Source organism: Pristiophorus japonicus, chromosome 12 (assembly GCF_044704955.1).
Source record: "Pristiophorus japonicus isolate sPriJap1 chromosome 12, sPriJap1.hap1, whole genome shotgun sequence".
In the NCBI taxonomy this organism is placed as follows: domain Eukaryota; kingdom Metazoa; phylum Chordata; class Chondrichthyes; family Pristiophoridae; genus Pristiophorus; species Pristiophorus japonicus.
The window spans coordinates 182,600,959-182,616,941 of NC_091988.1; the positions used below are offsets into that span (position 1 = coordinate 182,600,959).

The following is a 15,983-nucleotide window of genomic DNA, read 5'->3' on the forward strand; positions in this document are numbered from 1 at the left end:
AAGCAAGGAACATTCCTTAAATTGGTGTTCCTAGAATTTAAAAAATGGTATCGTCAATATTTTGCAGAAATATTACTGTAGTTCTCAAAGGGTTAATACAAGCATATCATAGTCAGTGACCTAAAGTCCTTGTTTTCTGAAGATGTAACCATATTTAACTTAAATAGGCAGCAAATCCGTTTGCATTTTGCTTAGTGGTCCTTGATTTAACAATATAGATTGGCTACGGACCATTTTTGGTTCTAGTGTGGTTCAGTCTGCCAAATGTTACATTTGAAATGAATATTTCCAATTAGTTCACTGTTAGATCTACAGGAAGCATTTTTAATCAGATGATGGCCAATTCCTTCGGTTCTAGCTGCTCTTGTCATTACCTGGGTTTTGTCAACTGTGCACTGGTGATTCGTTCAACAGAACACCATTGAATGTAGAGTACAGCTCCTCTGTTCCTGCGTAAGCCAATTTTCCTGACATGACGACAACACTCACTTCGTCACCAGTTTTCAGACCAAGAATTAGGCTGAACACAGCAAGACCACCTCCAGGATGATTCTCAATTTTATCCAAAGCAATTTCTAAGAGTTCAGTCCTGTAGCCAGCTGTGTCCACTTGTGCAACGCTCACGTTGGATACAGTCAGCACAGCCTCAATGCGCTCATTTCTCTGCGGAGTCAGTACAGCACTAATGAGATACTGACCACTGTAAGGAATGGTAAATATACCTGCAAAACAAATTAATTATAAACCTTTAGAACCCCTCAAGCATGCAGCAGTGGAAAAACCTTTGAAAGAGAATCAAATGCAACAACAACTTGAATTTACATAGCGTCTTTAACATAGTAAAATGTCCCAAGGCGCTTTACAGGAGTGTTAGAAAACAAAATTTGGCACTGAGCTATATAAAGAGATTAGGATAGGAGGTAGGGTTTAAGGAGCGTCTTAAAGCAGGAAAGGGAGGCGGAGAGGTTTAGGGAGGGAATTCCAGAACTTAGGGCCGAGGCAGTAGCAGGCACAGCTGCCAATAGTGGGGTGATGGAAAGCAGGGATGTGCAAGTGGCCAGAATTACCGAGATAGGTGGGGGCGAGGCCATAGAGCGATTTGAACACTAGGATGAGAATTTTAAATTTGTGGTGTTGCTGGACCAATACTCATTAAGAGAATATTTTAGTACCTCATAAATGGTGCACTGATCATAGTCACTAGATTTATTTTTTCCATTTGCAGAAAGCCACTTGTCAGGAATCACTTGGGAGGCATTAGATGAGTGGATGAAAAGTTTGTAGCTGCTTGGTTGGTAAAGAACAACTTGTCACCAAATATATTACTGAGTTATTGGCCCTGAAATTGCTTTGTGTATGAAGGCACACTCTGAGTACGCCATCATATTCCCTTTGAAATGCCCCCAAGTTCAGGATTTTCACATGAGCTTGTGAGAAACCCGGAACTTGCAGCCTGTCAACATTCGCAAAATTTGACACTGAGCCGTATAAAGAGATTAGGACAGGAGGTGGGTTTTAAGGAGCATTTTAAAGCAGAAAAGCGAGGTTTAGGGAAGGAATGCCAGAGGTAGGTGCCCCGAGACAGCAATCGATGGTGCACTATTTGACCAGCGGGATTGTGTACGGAAGTATTGTGGTTGATGGAAGTATTATGGTTGATGCAGGCTTGTTTGCATCAGGGTAAAGGGATATCTAAGGTTTTAATTAATCATTGTCATATCCTAAATTATGCATGTACTATATTAAATAAGTTTATGCAGATATTGGCCCAGATTACACTTATAATGAATAACATGATCAAAAAAATAAAAAATGTTGAGGTTGGTGAAATGAAAGTAATTATGAATAAAATTCCAATTTTGTACATTGTATAGTTATTCGATTTGGGAATTCCATTGCATCTCATTAGGGGATTCCCTTCATAAATGATTGAAATGGAATTCTGCTTATTGATTGGAGGACTGGGCCCACGTGATTCCCCGGGACACTTCCACACCACCTGTGTCGCTGGGATCCGTGGACCATTCCTCTGCCTCGAGGCCTGAGACACAACTTTTCACAGCCTGGCCGCCAGCAGGTACTTTTTAGTAATTCTTTAGCAGGTTGGAAGTGCACTCTGGAGGTAAGCCTCCGGCCACAATTTATAGCTTATTAATTCCAACTAGACATTTCATCATGCCTGTTATTCAAATCAATCACTTGTCAGGCAATAAAAGCGATTGCAACTCAAAACAAGTTGTACTGTATTATTTTGGCAACACAACAACAATTAAGAGGAGATTATAGACCAGGAAATAAAATCTTGCCGGGAAAGGAAGCAATATAGTAATGGTTATGGGTCACCATAGCAAAAGGATGGAATCAATGGGGAATTGTTTGAGCAGATAAGAAATGAAATAGCATGATGAATTGCAATTACCTGGAACTGTATTGGGTTGAAGATGGAGAGCATCCAGAAGAAGGAGGTAAATTCATGGAGCTTAATGCATAGCAGATGTTTCCCTGTCCTCTGCTTGAGGCAATGACATGAAATAAAATTCCCCTCTGCACAGAGACTGAAGTGGTTCAGTATTATTTACCTGCACAGAACTTCCCCAGTGATCTCAGAAGTTAATGGGAGCCAAAGTAAAATTTTTTAAACTTTTGTAAAATTGCACATGCACAAGCCACTGCTTTTTCCAGATGGGCAGTTCCAAAATTACTTCTCAAAAGAACTATTAACTTTGGCTTCCATAACTCTCCCAATGGTTTGGGTATTGGTGAATGATACTGACTGACGCCTCTCCACTCCCTGAGCAGAGCTAATGTGCTTTGGTCACTCAGCATAGCAACAACCATGGTTCTTACTGCCCCTTCTAACTCGCCAGTTGATATAAAAATTACCTCCACATAGAAATGAGGATGGTTTTACTGCTGCAAGGTTGGAAGTAGAATCAGTAAATCCAGGCACTTCAAAATAAGTGAGGTATCACTGATCACTAGCAGAACAGATTATTAATGTGAAAGTCTTGCATTTTTATAGTGCCTTTCATGACCACTGGACATCCCAAAGCGCTTTACATCCAATTAAGTACTTTTCAGAGTGTACACACTTGTAATGTAGGTAACGTGGCTGACAATTTGCGCACAGCAAGCTCCCACAGACAGCAATGTGATGATGACCAGATAATCTGCTTTTGTTATGTTGATTGAGGGATAAATATTGGCCAGGACACCGGGGATTACTCCCCTGCTCTTCGAAATAGTGCCATAGGATCTTTTACATCCACCTGAGAGGGCAGACGGGACCTCGGTTTAACATCTCATCTGAAAAATGAATACGTGGCTGGAGAGATGGTGCAGGCAGGAGGGCTTTAGTTTCCTGAGGCATTGGGACCGCTTCTGAGGGAGGTGGGACCGGTACAAGCCGGACGGGTTGCACCTCAACAGAGCCGGGACCAATATCCTTGGGGGGGGGGGGGGGGGGTTTGCTAGTGCTGTTGGGGAAAGTTTAAACTAGCTTGGCAGGGGAATGGGAACCTGAAAATAGATTCAATAGGGAGGGGAGAAAAGCAGGAATAAAGAAAGTGAGTTTGAAGGCGAGAGGAAAAAAGTGTAAAAAAACAAACTTAAAGGCACTTTGTCTAAATGCACGTAGCATTCATAACAAAATAGATACAAATGGATATGATCTGATAGCCATTACAGAGACGTGGTTGCAAGGTGACCAGGACTGGGAATTAAATATTCAGGGGTATTTGACAATCCGGAAGGACAGACAGAAAGGAAAAGGAGGTGGGGTAGCTCTATTGATAAAAGGTGGAATCACTGCAATAGTGAGAAAGGATATTGGTTCAAATGATCAGGATGTTGAAACAGTTTGGGTGGAGATAAGGAATAATAAGGGGAAAGAGTCACTGGTGGGCATAGTCTATAGGCCCCCTAACAGTAGCAACTCTGTTGGTTGGAGTATAAACCAGGAAATAGTGGGGGCTTGTAAAAAGGGAACAGTAATAATCATGGGTGATTTTAACCTCCATATTGATTGGACAAATCAAATTGGTCAGGGTAGCCTTGAGGAAGAGTTCATAGAGTGCAGAAGGGATGGGTTCCTTGAACAGTATGCAACTGAAACAACCAGGAGGTAGGCTATCTTGGATCTGGTCCTGTGTAACGAGACAGAATTAATAAACAATCTCCTAATAAAGCATCCCCTTGGAATGAGTGAATGGTTGAATTTCAAATTCAAATGGAGGAGAGAAAGTTGGATCTCAAACCAGCGTACTAAGCTTAAATAAAGGAGTCTATGAAGATATGAGGGCAGAGTTGGCTAAAGTGGACTGGGAAAATAGATTAAAGTGTAGGATGGTGGCGTACATTTAAGGAGATATTTCATAACTCTTAGAGAAATATATTCCAGTGAGGAGAAAAGGGTGTAAAAGAAAAGATCGCCATCCGTTGCTAACTGAAGAAATAAAGGATGGCATCCAATTTAAAAACAAGGGCATATAAAGTGGCCAAAACTAGCGGGAGGACAGAAGATTGGGAAGTTTTTAAAAGCAAGCAAAGAATGACTAAAAAAATGATTAAGAAAGGGATGATACGACTATGAAAGTAAACTAGCACGAAATATAAAAACAGATAGCAAGAGTTTCTATAAGTATATAAGGAAAAGAGTGGCTAAAGTAAATGTTGGTCCCTTAGAGGATGAGAACAGGGAATTAATAATGGGGAGCATGGTGATGGCAGAAACTCTGAACAAGTATTTTGTATCAGTCTTCATGGTAGAGGACACAAACAATATCCCAACAGTGGATAGTCAAGGGGCTATAGAGGGGGAGGAACTTAACACAATCACAATCACTAAGGAGGTGGTACACAGTAAGATAATTAATGGGACTAAAGATGGATAAATCCCCTGGACCTGATGGCTTGCATCCTAGGGTCTTGAAAGAAGTAGCGGCAGGGATTGTGGATGCATTGGTTGTAATTTACCAAAATTCCCTAGATTCTGGGGGGTCCCAGCAGATTGGAAAACTGCAAATGTAACACCCCTATTTAAAAAAAGGAGGCAGACAAAAAGCAGGACACTATAGACCAGTTAGCCTAACATCTGTGGTTGGGAAAATGTTGGAGTCCATTATTCAAGAAGCAGTAGCAGGACATTTGGAAAAGCATAATTCGGTCAGGCAGAGTCAACATGGATTTATGAAGGGGAAGTCATGTTTGACAAATTTGCTGGAATTCTTTGAGGATGTAACGAACAGGGTGGATAAAGGGGAACCAATGGATGTGGTGTATTTGGACTTCCAGAAGGCATTTGACAAGGTGCCACATAAAAGGTTACTGCACAAGATAAAAGTTCATGGGGTTGGGGGTAATATATTAGCATAGATAGAGAATTGACTAATTAACAGAAAACAGAGTCGGGATAAATGGTTCATTCTCTGGTTGGCAATCAGTAACTGGTAGGGTGCAGCAGGGTTCAGTGCTAGGATCCTAACTATTTACAATCTATATTAATGACTTGGAAGAAGGGACTGAGTGTAACATAGCCAAGTTTGCTGACGATACAAAGATGGGAGGAAAAGCAATGTGAGGAGGACACACAAAATGTGCAAAAGGACATAGCCAGGCGAAGTGAGTGGGCAAAAATTTGGCAGATGGAGTATAATAATGGAAAGTGTGAGGTCATGCACTTTGGCAGAAAAAATCAAAGAGCAAGTTATTATTTAAATGAAGAAAAATTGCAACGTGCTGCAGTACAGCGGGACCTGGGGGTACTTGTGCATGAAACACAAAAGGTTAGTATGCAGGTACAGCAAGTGATCAGGAAGGCCAATGGAATCTTGGCCTTTATTGCAAAGGGGATGGAGTATAAAAGCAGGGAAGTCTCATTACAGTTGTACAAGGTATTGGTGAGACCACACCTGGAATACAGCATGCAGTTTTGGTTTCCATATTTATGAAAGGATATACTTGCTTTGGAGGCAGTTTAGAGAAGGTTCGCTGGGTTGATTCTGGAGATGAGGGAGTTGACTGAGAGGAAATGTTGAGGAGGTTGGGCCTCTACTCATTAGAATTCAGAAGAATGAGAGGTGATCTTATCGAAACGTGTAAGATTATGAGGGCTTGATAAGGTAGATGCAGGGAGGATGTTTCCACTGATGGGGGAGACGAGAACTAGGGGGCATAATCTTAGAATAAGGAGCCACCCATTTAAAACCGAGATGAGGAATTTCTTCTCTACGAGGGTTGTAAATTTGTTGAATTCGCTGCCTCAGAAAGCTGTGGAAGCTGGGACATTGAATAAATTTAAGACAGTTTCTTAACCGATAAGGGGTTATGGGAAGCGGGCAGGGAAGTGGACCTGAGTTCATGATTGGATCAGCCATGATCATATTAAATGGCAGAGCAGGCTTGAGGGGCCGTATGGCATACTCCTGCTCCTATTTCTTATGTTCTTTTAGTAATACGTTTAGTGTATTTACATCGATGCAAATGAGAAAAGTTGCCACACCTAATTAATTATTCAATTGTGAGCCAGAGATGGTAGGTAATCTGGAGGTAGGGAAGGGCTTGAGTTCCAGAAATCTTTGTAGCAGATTTCTGCTTAAATTTATATATTTACCTGCGTGGCTTGCAAAGTTTCAGCCCTGCCCTCCTACCTATGCGAACTGGAGAAGACGGCGTTTACATTGTGGTTTGGGAACTGCAGGTTAGGTATCTACTGTGGCAGCACCAGTGTAACCATTGAGTTTGTGGGTCTCATTGAATGCACCACTTTCCCTGTATATTTGAACTGTGGAACTCTTTGAAGGTTCTTAAATACTAACCTTGGTCACCTAACCAGTTACAGCTTGATTTTTCTCATCTGACTACTCTTTTCAACTGTTGTCTACTGCACTGCAGACTGATATTATTACACAAGGCTGACTGAATCATTAAATTTTAAAGATGAAAAAGGAATTGATTTTTTTCAGTTGCAATTTGCTGTACAGAAATGGGAGCATGCCACACTTTCAAGTAGGTAGCAAGTAGGAAAAAAAATCATTGGCAAATGAATAAGGTGGCTGGGGAGAGGCAGCGCAGAATGCTCGAAATGGGTCATGTGTGTAATTTCTCCAGACGTTAAGTTTCTGATCCCAGCTGTGCTCACAAGGAGGAATGGATAATTGGAGGGTGTGCTGTCCCAGTCCCCACTCCTTGTTGCCTGTCAAAGAGCAGCAAATGGCCATGACATGGGAGCAGGTCGCTGTGGATTGATATGCAGCATGCACAATCTTCCAAAAGGCAAGTCGTATTTCAGCAATTTGCTTTACAGAAATGGTTTGTTTCTGTGACCTGCGAAAGTGGCTTACACTGTTCTGAAATGATGAAAAGCATTGTGCAAATAAAACAGATACGAGTGTGCCAGACAACATCATACCTGTGTGGGGATCATAATGACTTCCATCATTGATGAGAACTTTGTTGAATCTTACAACACCATTATTGGCAGTGAAGGGTTTTTCAGTCAGACCCACAGAAAATGCGACACGTTTTGCAAAGGCATCGTTTCCTGGAAGTAAAATTTGTAATAAATGAACACATTTAAAAAAAAAATACAATATGCAGTGCAATGGAAAAACTTGGAATTGGTTGATTTTTTTAAAATCCACATGAAGACCAATGACATAACTCGTTACTAAACATTGACAGCAGTGTTCAATAATGGAAAACATTCATGCATATTGAATCTATTTAGTGAAAGCGGTCTTGGGATAAGTAAAAGCTGCTGATTTTTATCAAGGAAAAAAAAGCTGTCCAGCTGGTCACTGCCAGTGCAGGAAATGTTTGTGATGGAAAGAATCTGTTCAAGGCACTTCCTACTTTGGGAACGGTAAACAATTCTGTTAAATGATTTTAACTTTTTTGAATTTTATGCTTTTCTTAATTGGATATAAACCAATACTATAATAAGTGATCTGTGGATTATCTGCAGTAGAAATTCAGATCAGATGTGCATTATTAAGTTGAATAATATAGTCCAATGTTCTAAAATTAATGTGGATGTGTAATTAGAGCAAAATTAACTCAAATAAAGGTCTATGGGATGTGAACACTGTCCTTCAACCCTGTGAGGTAAAATGAACCGAGCATGAACAATTGGAATGTACACCTCTTGAATAGAGCAGTTAAATTTAGACCATTCTCAACTCCAGGTGGAAATAAGTATATGGCACAAAACTGAAGTGAAACTTGGCACAATTATCAAGGAAAATATTTCCCAGCTCCGTTATTATCCACATTAAACTCGAATACGTGCAGAGAATTCAAAAGCTAGAACGAAGTTCAAAAGGAAACACCTCTGATGCATTCAATATGGTTCCTACACAAGTGCTGCTGTTGATCTATTGTCCACTGATCCTCTTGTGCAGCTCTCTGAATATGGCTGGGTTTCCTGCGTCTGCACTTGCCAGCCCACGATTTTCCTTCCATTCACTGTAACGGATAATATTTTGGCCTGGTGACTGCAGAAGCAGAAAACCATGGCCAGAATGCCATTTCTAATTAAGAAAACAGTACACTGGTAAGCTACTGAATACAAAATCTTGCCAACTGGGAGGGTACTATAGTTTTGAAGATTTTTGTGCCTCCTTCTCCCAACAGTCTCAAACTTATCCCTGTGATCAGACATTTGTTTCTGATCTGAAAACTACCCTTTTTATACCATGCCTCAGTGGCAGTGCATTCGCAAGGGGTCATGAACACCTCACTTGCTGTAATCTGCTCATTTAATGTAGTCTTGCACCATGCTATTCCATTCTTTTTGAAATGGTGTATATTATACAGCAAATATTAAGCCTAAAGCAATGAATAACTTTATTTACGCACATAGCCAACTGAAGCACAATAACAGATGTCAAATGAATGTTTGTAAACAGAATGACAAAGTTGGAAATGGATTAATTGCCTTGATAAGAGATTCTTCAGTTCATGTATTTCTGCCAATAGATGAACAAAGTTGCTGCTTCTGTACTCTTGAGTTCAGCCTCGTTTTAACAACTGTTTCAAAACTTCGGAGTTTAATGCCTTATGCGTAAAATATAACTCCTTGTTTATTCTTATGAGTGCATGGGATGCATCCAATTAAAAATAGGACATGTACATTAAAAACAAAGAGATATAGAATAACTCTCATTTACATAGTGCCTTTTAAAGTGGAAAATGTCCCTAGCTGCCTCACAGAGGTGCAATGAGACACAAAGGGATGGCAAGCCAAAGAACAGATATTAGGAGGGGCGACCCTATGAAGGGATTGAAATGGGATATTCCGCATATCAACTGTTGCATATCAACAATTCACACATCTACATTGAAAACACAATGGAACAAAGCAATCTTTTTGAATCTAAGGAATCATCTGCTAATTAAATCATAAACCGATTTGATCTGTAGCTCAAATAAACAAGCTGCTGTTTTATTCAAAGAAACTAGCAATTCAGGTTTGCCCACAGGGATAGCAAATACTGAATGGCAGAGGCATAAGACCAGCTCCTCCAAGTGCCATAAATTCAAAATATAAAAAGTAGGGCAGAGTTTTTTTTTGTAGCTGAATTATATTTGACTACATATGGAACACACTTAAAAATGTCCTGTGTCTTTATGAAAAGGGGGCTTTCAACTCTGTCCTTTAGATCTTTTCTACAATTTTGTAATTCCCATTAGCTGGGAATACGAATATGAGCAGGTGCACCCTAACAGTATATTTAATGACTTGCTGTGAAACTAGTTTACCCTTTCCAGTTCACTTGCCTTCTGATATTCAATATTAATAAGATTATAAATGTTTTCAGTGGCAGCATGCAGCAGTCCTGCTAACTGCTGGTCATTCCTGACTGGCACATTAAAAATATTTGTATTGAGAGATACAAATTTAACACTGACAATTGACTGAAATATACTGTTATTGGAACATCAACTAAGGCAATCCAGGGGATTGCTTGTTAAATACACCAAGAACTTGCATTTATATAGTGCCTTTAACGTCGTAAAATGGCCCAAGACACGTCACAGGAGCGATTATCAAACAAAATCTGACAGCAAGCCACATAAGGAGATACTCGGACTTGTGACTAAAAGCTTGGTCAAAGAAGTAGATTTTAAGGAGTGTCTTGAAGGCGGAGAGAAGTAGAAAGGCAGAGAGGTTTAGGGAGAGATTTCCAGAACTTACGGCTTAGGCAACTGATGACACGGCCACCAATGGTGGAGCGATGGAAATCGGGAATGTATAAGAGGCCAGTACCGGAGGATTGCAGAGATCTTGGATGGGTGGAGGGTTGGAGGAGGTTGCAGAGATAGGGAGGGGCGAGGCCTTGGAAGTATTTGAATAAAAGGAAGAAAATTTTAAAATCGAGGTGTTGCCAGACCGAGAGCCAATGTCGATCAGCAATCACAGGAGTGATGGGTAAATGGGACTTGGTGCGAGTTAGGATATGGACAGCAGAATTTTGGATCACATGTTTATAGAGGAGGCAAGGTGAGCATTGGAATAGTCTAGTCTCGAGGTAACAGAGACATTGGTGAGAGTTTCAGCATTAGATGAGCTCAGGCAGGGACAGAGACAGGTGCTATTATGGAGGTAAAAGTAGGTGATCTTGATGATGGAGAGGCTATGGGGTCATAAACTCAGCTCAGAGTCAGCTGGGGCCCTAAAATTCTGAACGGTCTGGTTCAGCCTCAGACAGTGGCCAGGGAGAGCGATGAAGTCAGTGGCTCAGGAATGGAGTTTGTGGCAAGAACTGAAGACAATGGCTTCGGTCTTCCCAATATTTAATTGGAGGAAATTTCTGCTCACCCAATATTGGATGTCGGATAAGCAGCGTGACAAATCAGAAACAGTGGAGGGATCGAGAGGTGGAGGTGAGGTAGAGCTGTGTGTCATCAGGCAGGCAGTCCCTCGGAATCGAGGAAGACTTGCTTCCACTCTTAAAATTAGTTATTAGGTGGTTGAACAGTCCAATATGAGAACCACAGTCCCTGTCACAGATGGGACAGATAGTCGTTGAGGGAAAGGGTGGGTGGGACAGATTTGTCACATGCTCTTTCCGCTGCCTGTGCTTGATTTCTGCATGCTCTCGGCGGTGAGACTCGAGGTGCTCAGCGCCCTCCCGGATGCACTTCCTTCACTTAGGGCGGTCTTTGGCCAGGGACTCCCAGGTGTCAGTGGGGATGTTGCACTTTATCAGGGATGCTTTGAGGGTGTCCTTGTAACGTTTCCTCTGCCCACCTTTGGCTCGTTTGCCGTGAAGGAGTTCCAACTAGAGCGTTTGCTTTGGGAGTCTCGTGTCTGGCATGCGAAATATGTGGCCTGCCCAGCAGAGCTGATCAAGTGTGGTCAGTGCTTCGATGCTGGGGATGTTGGCCAGGACGAGGATGCTAATGTTGGTGCGTCTGTCCTCCCAGGGGATTTGAAGGATCTTGCGGAGACATCGTTGGTGGTATTTCTCCAGCGAATTGATGTGTCTACTACACATGGTCCATGTCTCTGAGCCATACAGGAGGGCGGGTATTACTACAGCCCTATAGGCCATGAGCTTGGTGGCAGATTTGAGGGCCTGGTCTTCAAACACTCTTTTCCTCAGGCGGCCGAAGGCTGCACTGGTGCACTGGAGGCGGTGTTGGATCTCGTCGTCGATGCTTGCTCTTGTTGATAGGAGGCTCCTGATATGGGAAATAGTCCACGCTGTCCAGGGCTGCGCCGTGGATCTTGATGACTGGGGGGCAATGCTGTGCGGCGAGGACAGGCTGATAGAGGACCTTTATCTTACAGATGTTTAGCGTAAGGCCCATGCTTTTGTACGCCTCAGCAAATACGTCCTGGAGTTCAGCCTCTGTATGTGCGCAGACGCAGGCATCGTCCGCGTACTGTAGCTTGACGGCAGAAGTGGGGTGGTCTTGGACCTGGCCTGGAGACGACGAAGGTTGAACAGGTTCCCACTGGTGCTGTAGTTTAGTTCCACACCAGCGGGATCGAGAGGTGGAGGTGAGGTAGAGCTGTGTGTCGTCAACGTACATGTGGAATCTGATACTGTGTTTTCAGATGATGTCGCCAAGGGACAGCATGTAGATGAGAAATAGGGGCCAAGGATAAATCCTTGGGGTTCCCCAGAAGTAACTGTACGAGAGCGGAAGAGAAGCCGTTGCAGGTGATTCTCTGGCTGTGACTGGTGGAGAGGAATGGAACCAACCGAGTGTGGTCCCACGCAGCTGGACAATGGAGGAGATGCACTGGAGGATGATGGTATGGTCAACTGTGTTAAAGGCTGCAAATAGGTCGAAAAGAATGAGGAGGGATGGTTTACCATGGTCCCAGTCACATAGGGGGCAGAACCCTGATTGGAGGGGATCAAACATGGAGTTGTGGGAAAGATGGATTCTGATTTGGGAGCGGAAAGGGAAGTTGGAAATGGTGCGGTGGTTTGCTAGGACAGAGGGGTCAAGGGTAGGTTTTTTCTGAGAGAGGTGCGGATGGCAGATTTGAGAGGGAGGAGACAGCACCTAAGATGAGGGAACAGTTAACAATATCAGCTAACATGAGGACCAGGAAGGTGGGGGGGTTGGGTGGCCAACAGTTTGGTGGGAATAGGGTTGATGGAGCAGGAGGTGGGTCTCATGGATAGGATGTGGTCAGAGAGGAGATGAAGGAGAAACTAGGAAAAGATGCAAGTTCATGGCTAGGGCAGGGGAGTAGCTTGGTGGGTGAAGGGAAGCGGCAGAGGCAGCTGAACGGCTGGTCTCAATCCTTGTGACAAGAAGTCCATGAGCTCCTTGGACTTGTTGGGAGATGTGGGTGGAAGGGGCAGAGGAGAGGGGTTTAAGATGATGGTTTGTAGTGAAGAGAAGCCTATCTTTACATTCCATGATGATCCTGGTGTAAACAGTTTTGGCAGAGTAGAGCTGGATCCGATAGTGCTTTATGTGGTTCAGCCAGATGCGGCAATGAATGGCTAAGCTAATTGTCTACCATAAATGTTCAAGTCTTTTTGGACTTAAGGGAACGGATATGGTGGCTGTACCTGGGGGAATGACCAGGGTGAGAGAGAGTAAGGGTTTTACTGGGAATGAGAGCATCAAAGGTGGAAGTAAGGGTCTGATTGAGCAGATCGGTAACTGCAGAAATGCCGTGGTGACTGAAGGGCCAAAGGATAGAGAGCTGGGAATTTGAAAGTGCCTTGGGTAATTTACTCTGAAAATTAATAAAAACTGACGAATGATTCTAAAATTTGGGAATTTTTCTGCAAATGTGGAACCTTAATCTTTTATGATGATTGCACTACAGATTGAACCTCCCTTATCCTGAACTCCCTTATCCAGAACCACCCCTCGTCCAGAAACATTCCCGGCCACCCGGTGACTCCCGCGCAGAACTCCGACATGAACAAATTGAAGTCCTTCCTTGCTGCCGACTCCCGCAATTGCTGGCCTGACCCCGTGAACCACCGCCCCCTCCCCCTCCACGATCTCTCTGCCGTACTCCCAGCCCCAAACCAGCCAGTCCCGATATCCCCTTGCTCAGTACCTGTACCATCCAATTTAACGTGACCAGAAAAATCCCGTATCCAGAACAGGCCAGGTTCCGAGAGTTCTGGGTAAGGGAGGTTCAACCTGTACCTGTATTTTTAATATTTATCAAAATAATTGGTACCAGCTGTTTAAAAATATTTTTCTCATTATTAGCAATTTTACCTGATGATCCGAGAGGGCCTATGGGTCCTTGTAGATCTGAAATTTAAATAACACAATTAGATATTTGAACTCTGACATTGTACTTAGAGTTTGGAATTTAATTCCATCCATTTTTATATTGCCATTTTTCATTTAAAAAATGAATTTTGCCTAGATGTCGAAGTAATTTATTTTGACATAATATAAAAAGACGAATATTGAGAACTGTCATTGGCTAGCTATTGTACAGATAAACTTGAATTACTGCTTGTATATGAAATTAAGGCAGTATTGTGCGTGCGTCTGTTTAATTGTTAACCAGATAATGCAAAATATGTCACTTGGTGATCCCAGAAGTCCAGGTGAACCATCTGAACCAGAAACACCAGACAATCCGGGGGCAGCGGGCAGATTTAGTTGTGCCAAAATTATTTTTCCTTTAATAAAGGAATATTGGCCCTGAATTTGCGGTCGGAAATGCCTCTGATCCACAAATAAAATGCCCGCGTACCTGATGGTCTGGGAGTACGGAGATTTACGGTCCTGGGGCTCTCCGGATACCCGCGGGTAGAGGCCCACGTATCTCGGGCGCACGCGGTTCACAAGCGCCCCTGGGATCACGTGAGCCGGCCCAACCAATGACAGGAGGGGATCCCCATTCATGCTTATGGGGATTCCGTAATTCCGTACATACGGAATCCCCATAAGCATGAATGAGAATATCCAAAAAAATACTTGTACATGTCAAATAAATGTTAAAAAAAAATCACATTTAAAATGAATTAAAATGGCTTTTAATTAACTATTTAAAACAAAAATTTACTTTTTGAAAAATAAATTTACATGTTTTCAAGGGTCTAAAAATAAACTTACCTTATTGCACAGGTTTTTAAATGTCTAAATTATTGATAACATTTTATTTTTCTGCTTTTTCAAAACTCTTACGCTGGTAAAAGCAGGCCTCACGCCTGCTGTTCACAGTGAGAATTTCACAGCCATTCGTTGGGCAAATAGCCCAACTCTCCATCCGCGGATGCTCTTTTCTTGACAGATCGCAAGTGCCGGGTTTTAGCGCATGCTTAAACCTGGAACATGCGCAGCCCCTACGGGCGGGTACGCACCCACAGGGCCGCAAATTAATTTTCTACTGTAATCCAAAAAGGAATTAATCTTGCTAACTGTCTGGGCTTTTAAAAAAATGCCTATGACCCTTATCCTAATGGACATGACCTATTTTTAACACCAAGCTCCATGTCTATAAAATATGTGCTAGTTCCACATTACTACCTTTGGTATGTATAGCGTAGTTTCATGTGCTGGCTATCACATTTACTGTGGTAGTGACGTGGATCAGTTAAAGGGAGCCTCTGACATCGAAACCAGCCAAATTCTGATCACAACAGATTGTCCAATGATTTAATACCATTTAGATGTTCTTTCCTGACCTTAAATACTCTTTAAAAATCATTGCCAATATACAGTACTGGATTAAGGAATTGGACAAATATTCAATATAAGATAAGAATGGATTCTTAAAACCACCAGCTAATTCTCTGTTTATCCTTTATAAATAAGTTAAACCAAAATCAGTTGTCTATTCCTGTTGAAATAACAAAGTTAACCGGTAAAAGAGTTTGACGTTGGCCCGGAATGTGCATTCCTGATAAAGGTGAACTGTCAGCCCTCGCCGTTATTTCATCTTTGAAACTGACTGCAACTTCAGGATTTAGCACATGCACAGCCTAATGCGGAAATCCTGAAGTTGTGGTCAGTCCATAAAAATGTTCTTATTTTCCTCCTTTCCTCCCTCAGCCCCTGCACCGAGTGACTTCTCATCCTCGATGATTTCAACCTCCATCTCACTTCATCATGCTCTCTCTCTCCTCTGAGTTCACTAGCTTCCTCTCTTCCCTTAATCTCTCCCTCTATGTAAACTCCCCAACTCATATTCACGGTCAACCCCTCGACCTTGCCATCTCTCGCGGTCTCGCTATTCTCATTGAGTTAATCGCAGATAAGGCCATCAGTGACCACTTCCTCGTATCACTCTCCAACCAGATCCCCCTTCCACCTCCCCACCCCCCCCCGCCAACCCTACTTCCTTCTGTGTCCGCCCCGGGATAAAATTCTCTCCCGACTCTCTTACAGCTGCACTTATGAACTCCCAACTGTCCAGCCTTTGGCCCTCCATTCACCATGACAGTTCAACAGCTACCGATCTGCTCAGTCACACCCTCACCATCACTTTTGATGCCCTAGTCCCTGTTAAAACAATTACTCTCTCTCACCCTGGC

General features: G+C 42.7%; 1 protein-coding gene across 1 annotated transcript in view; it reads right to left on the reverse strand.

The window, feature by feature from the left end:
* Positions 1–132: 132 nt before the first annotated feature.
* The window catches only part of emilin3b (elastin microfibril interfacer 3b), a 41,924-nt gene continuing 26,073 nt past the window's right edge, over positions 133–15,983 (reverse strand). Inside the window, exons 5-7 of the mRNA XM_070895085.1 lie at positions 13,711–13,746; positions 7,409–7,540; positions 133–722 (exon numbers count right to left, since the gene is read on the reverse strand). Coding sequence (XP_070751186.1) covers positions 385–722; positions 7,409–7,540; positions 13,711–13,746 — 506 coding nt within the window. The 3' untranslated portion in view covers positions 133–384. The remainder of the gene's footprint in view (positions 723–7,408; positions 7,541–13,710; positions 13,747–15,983) is intronic.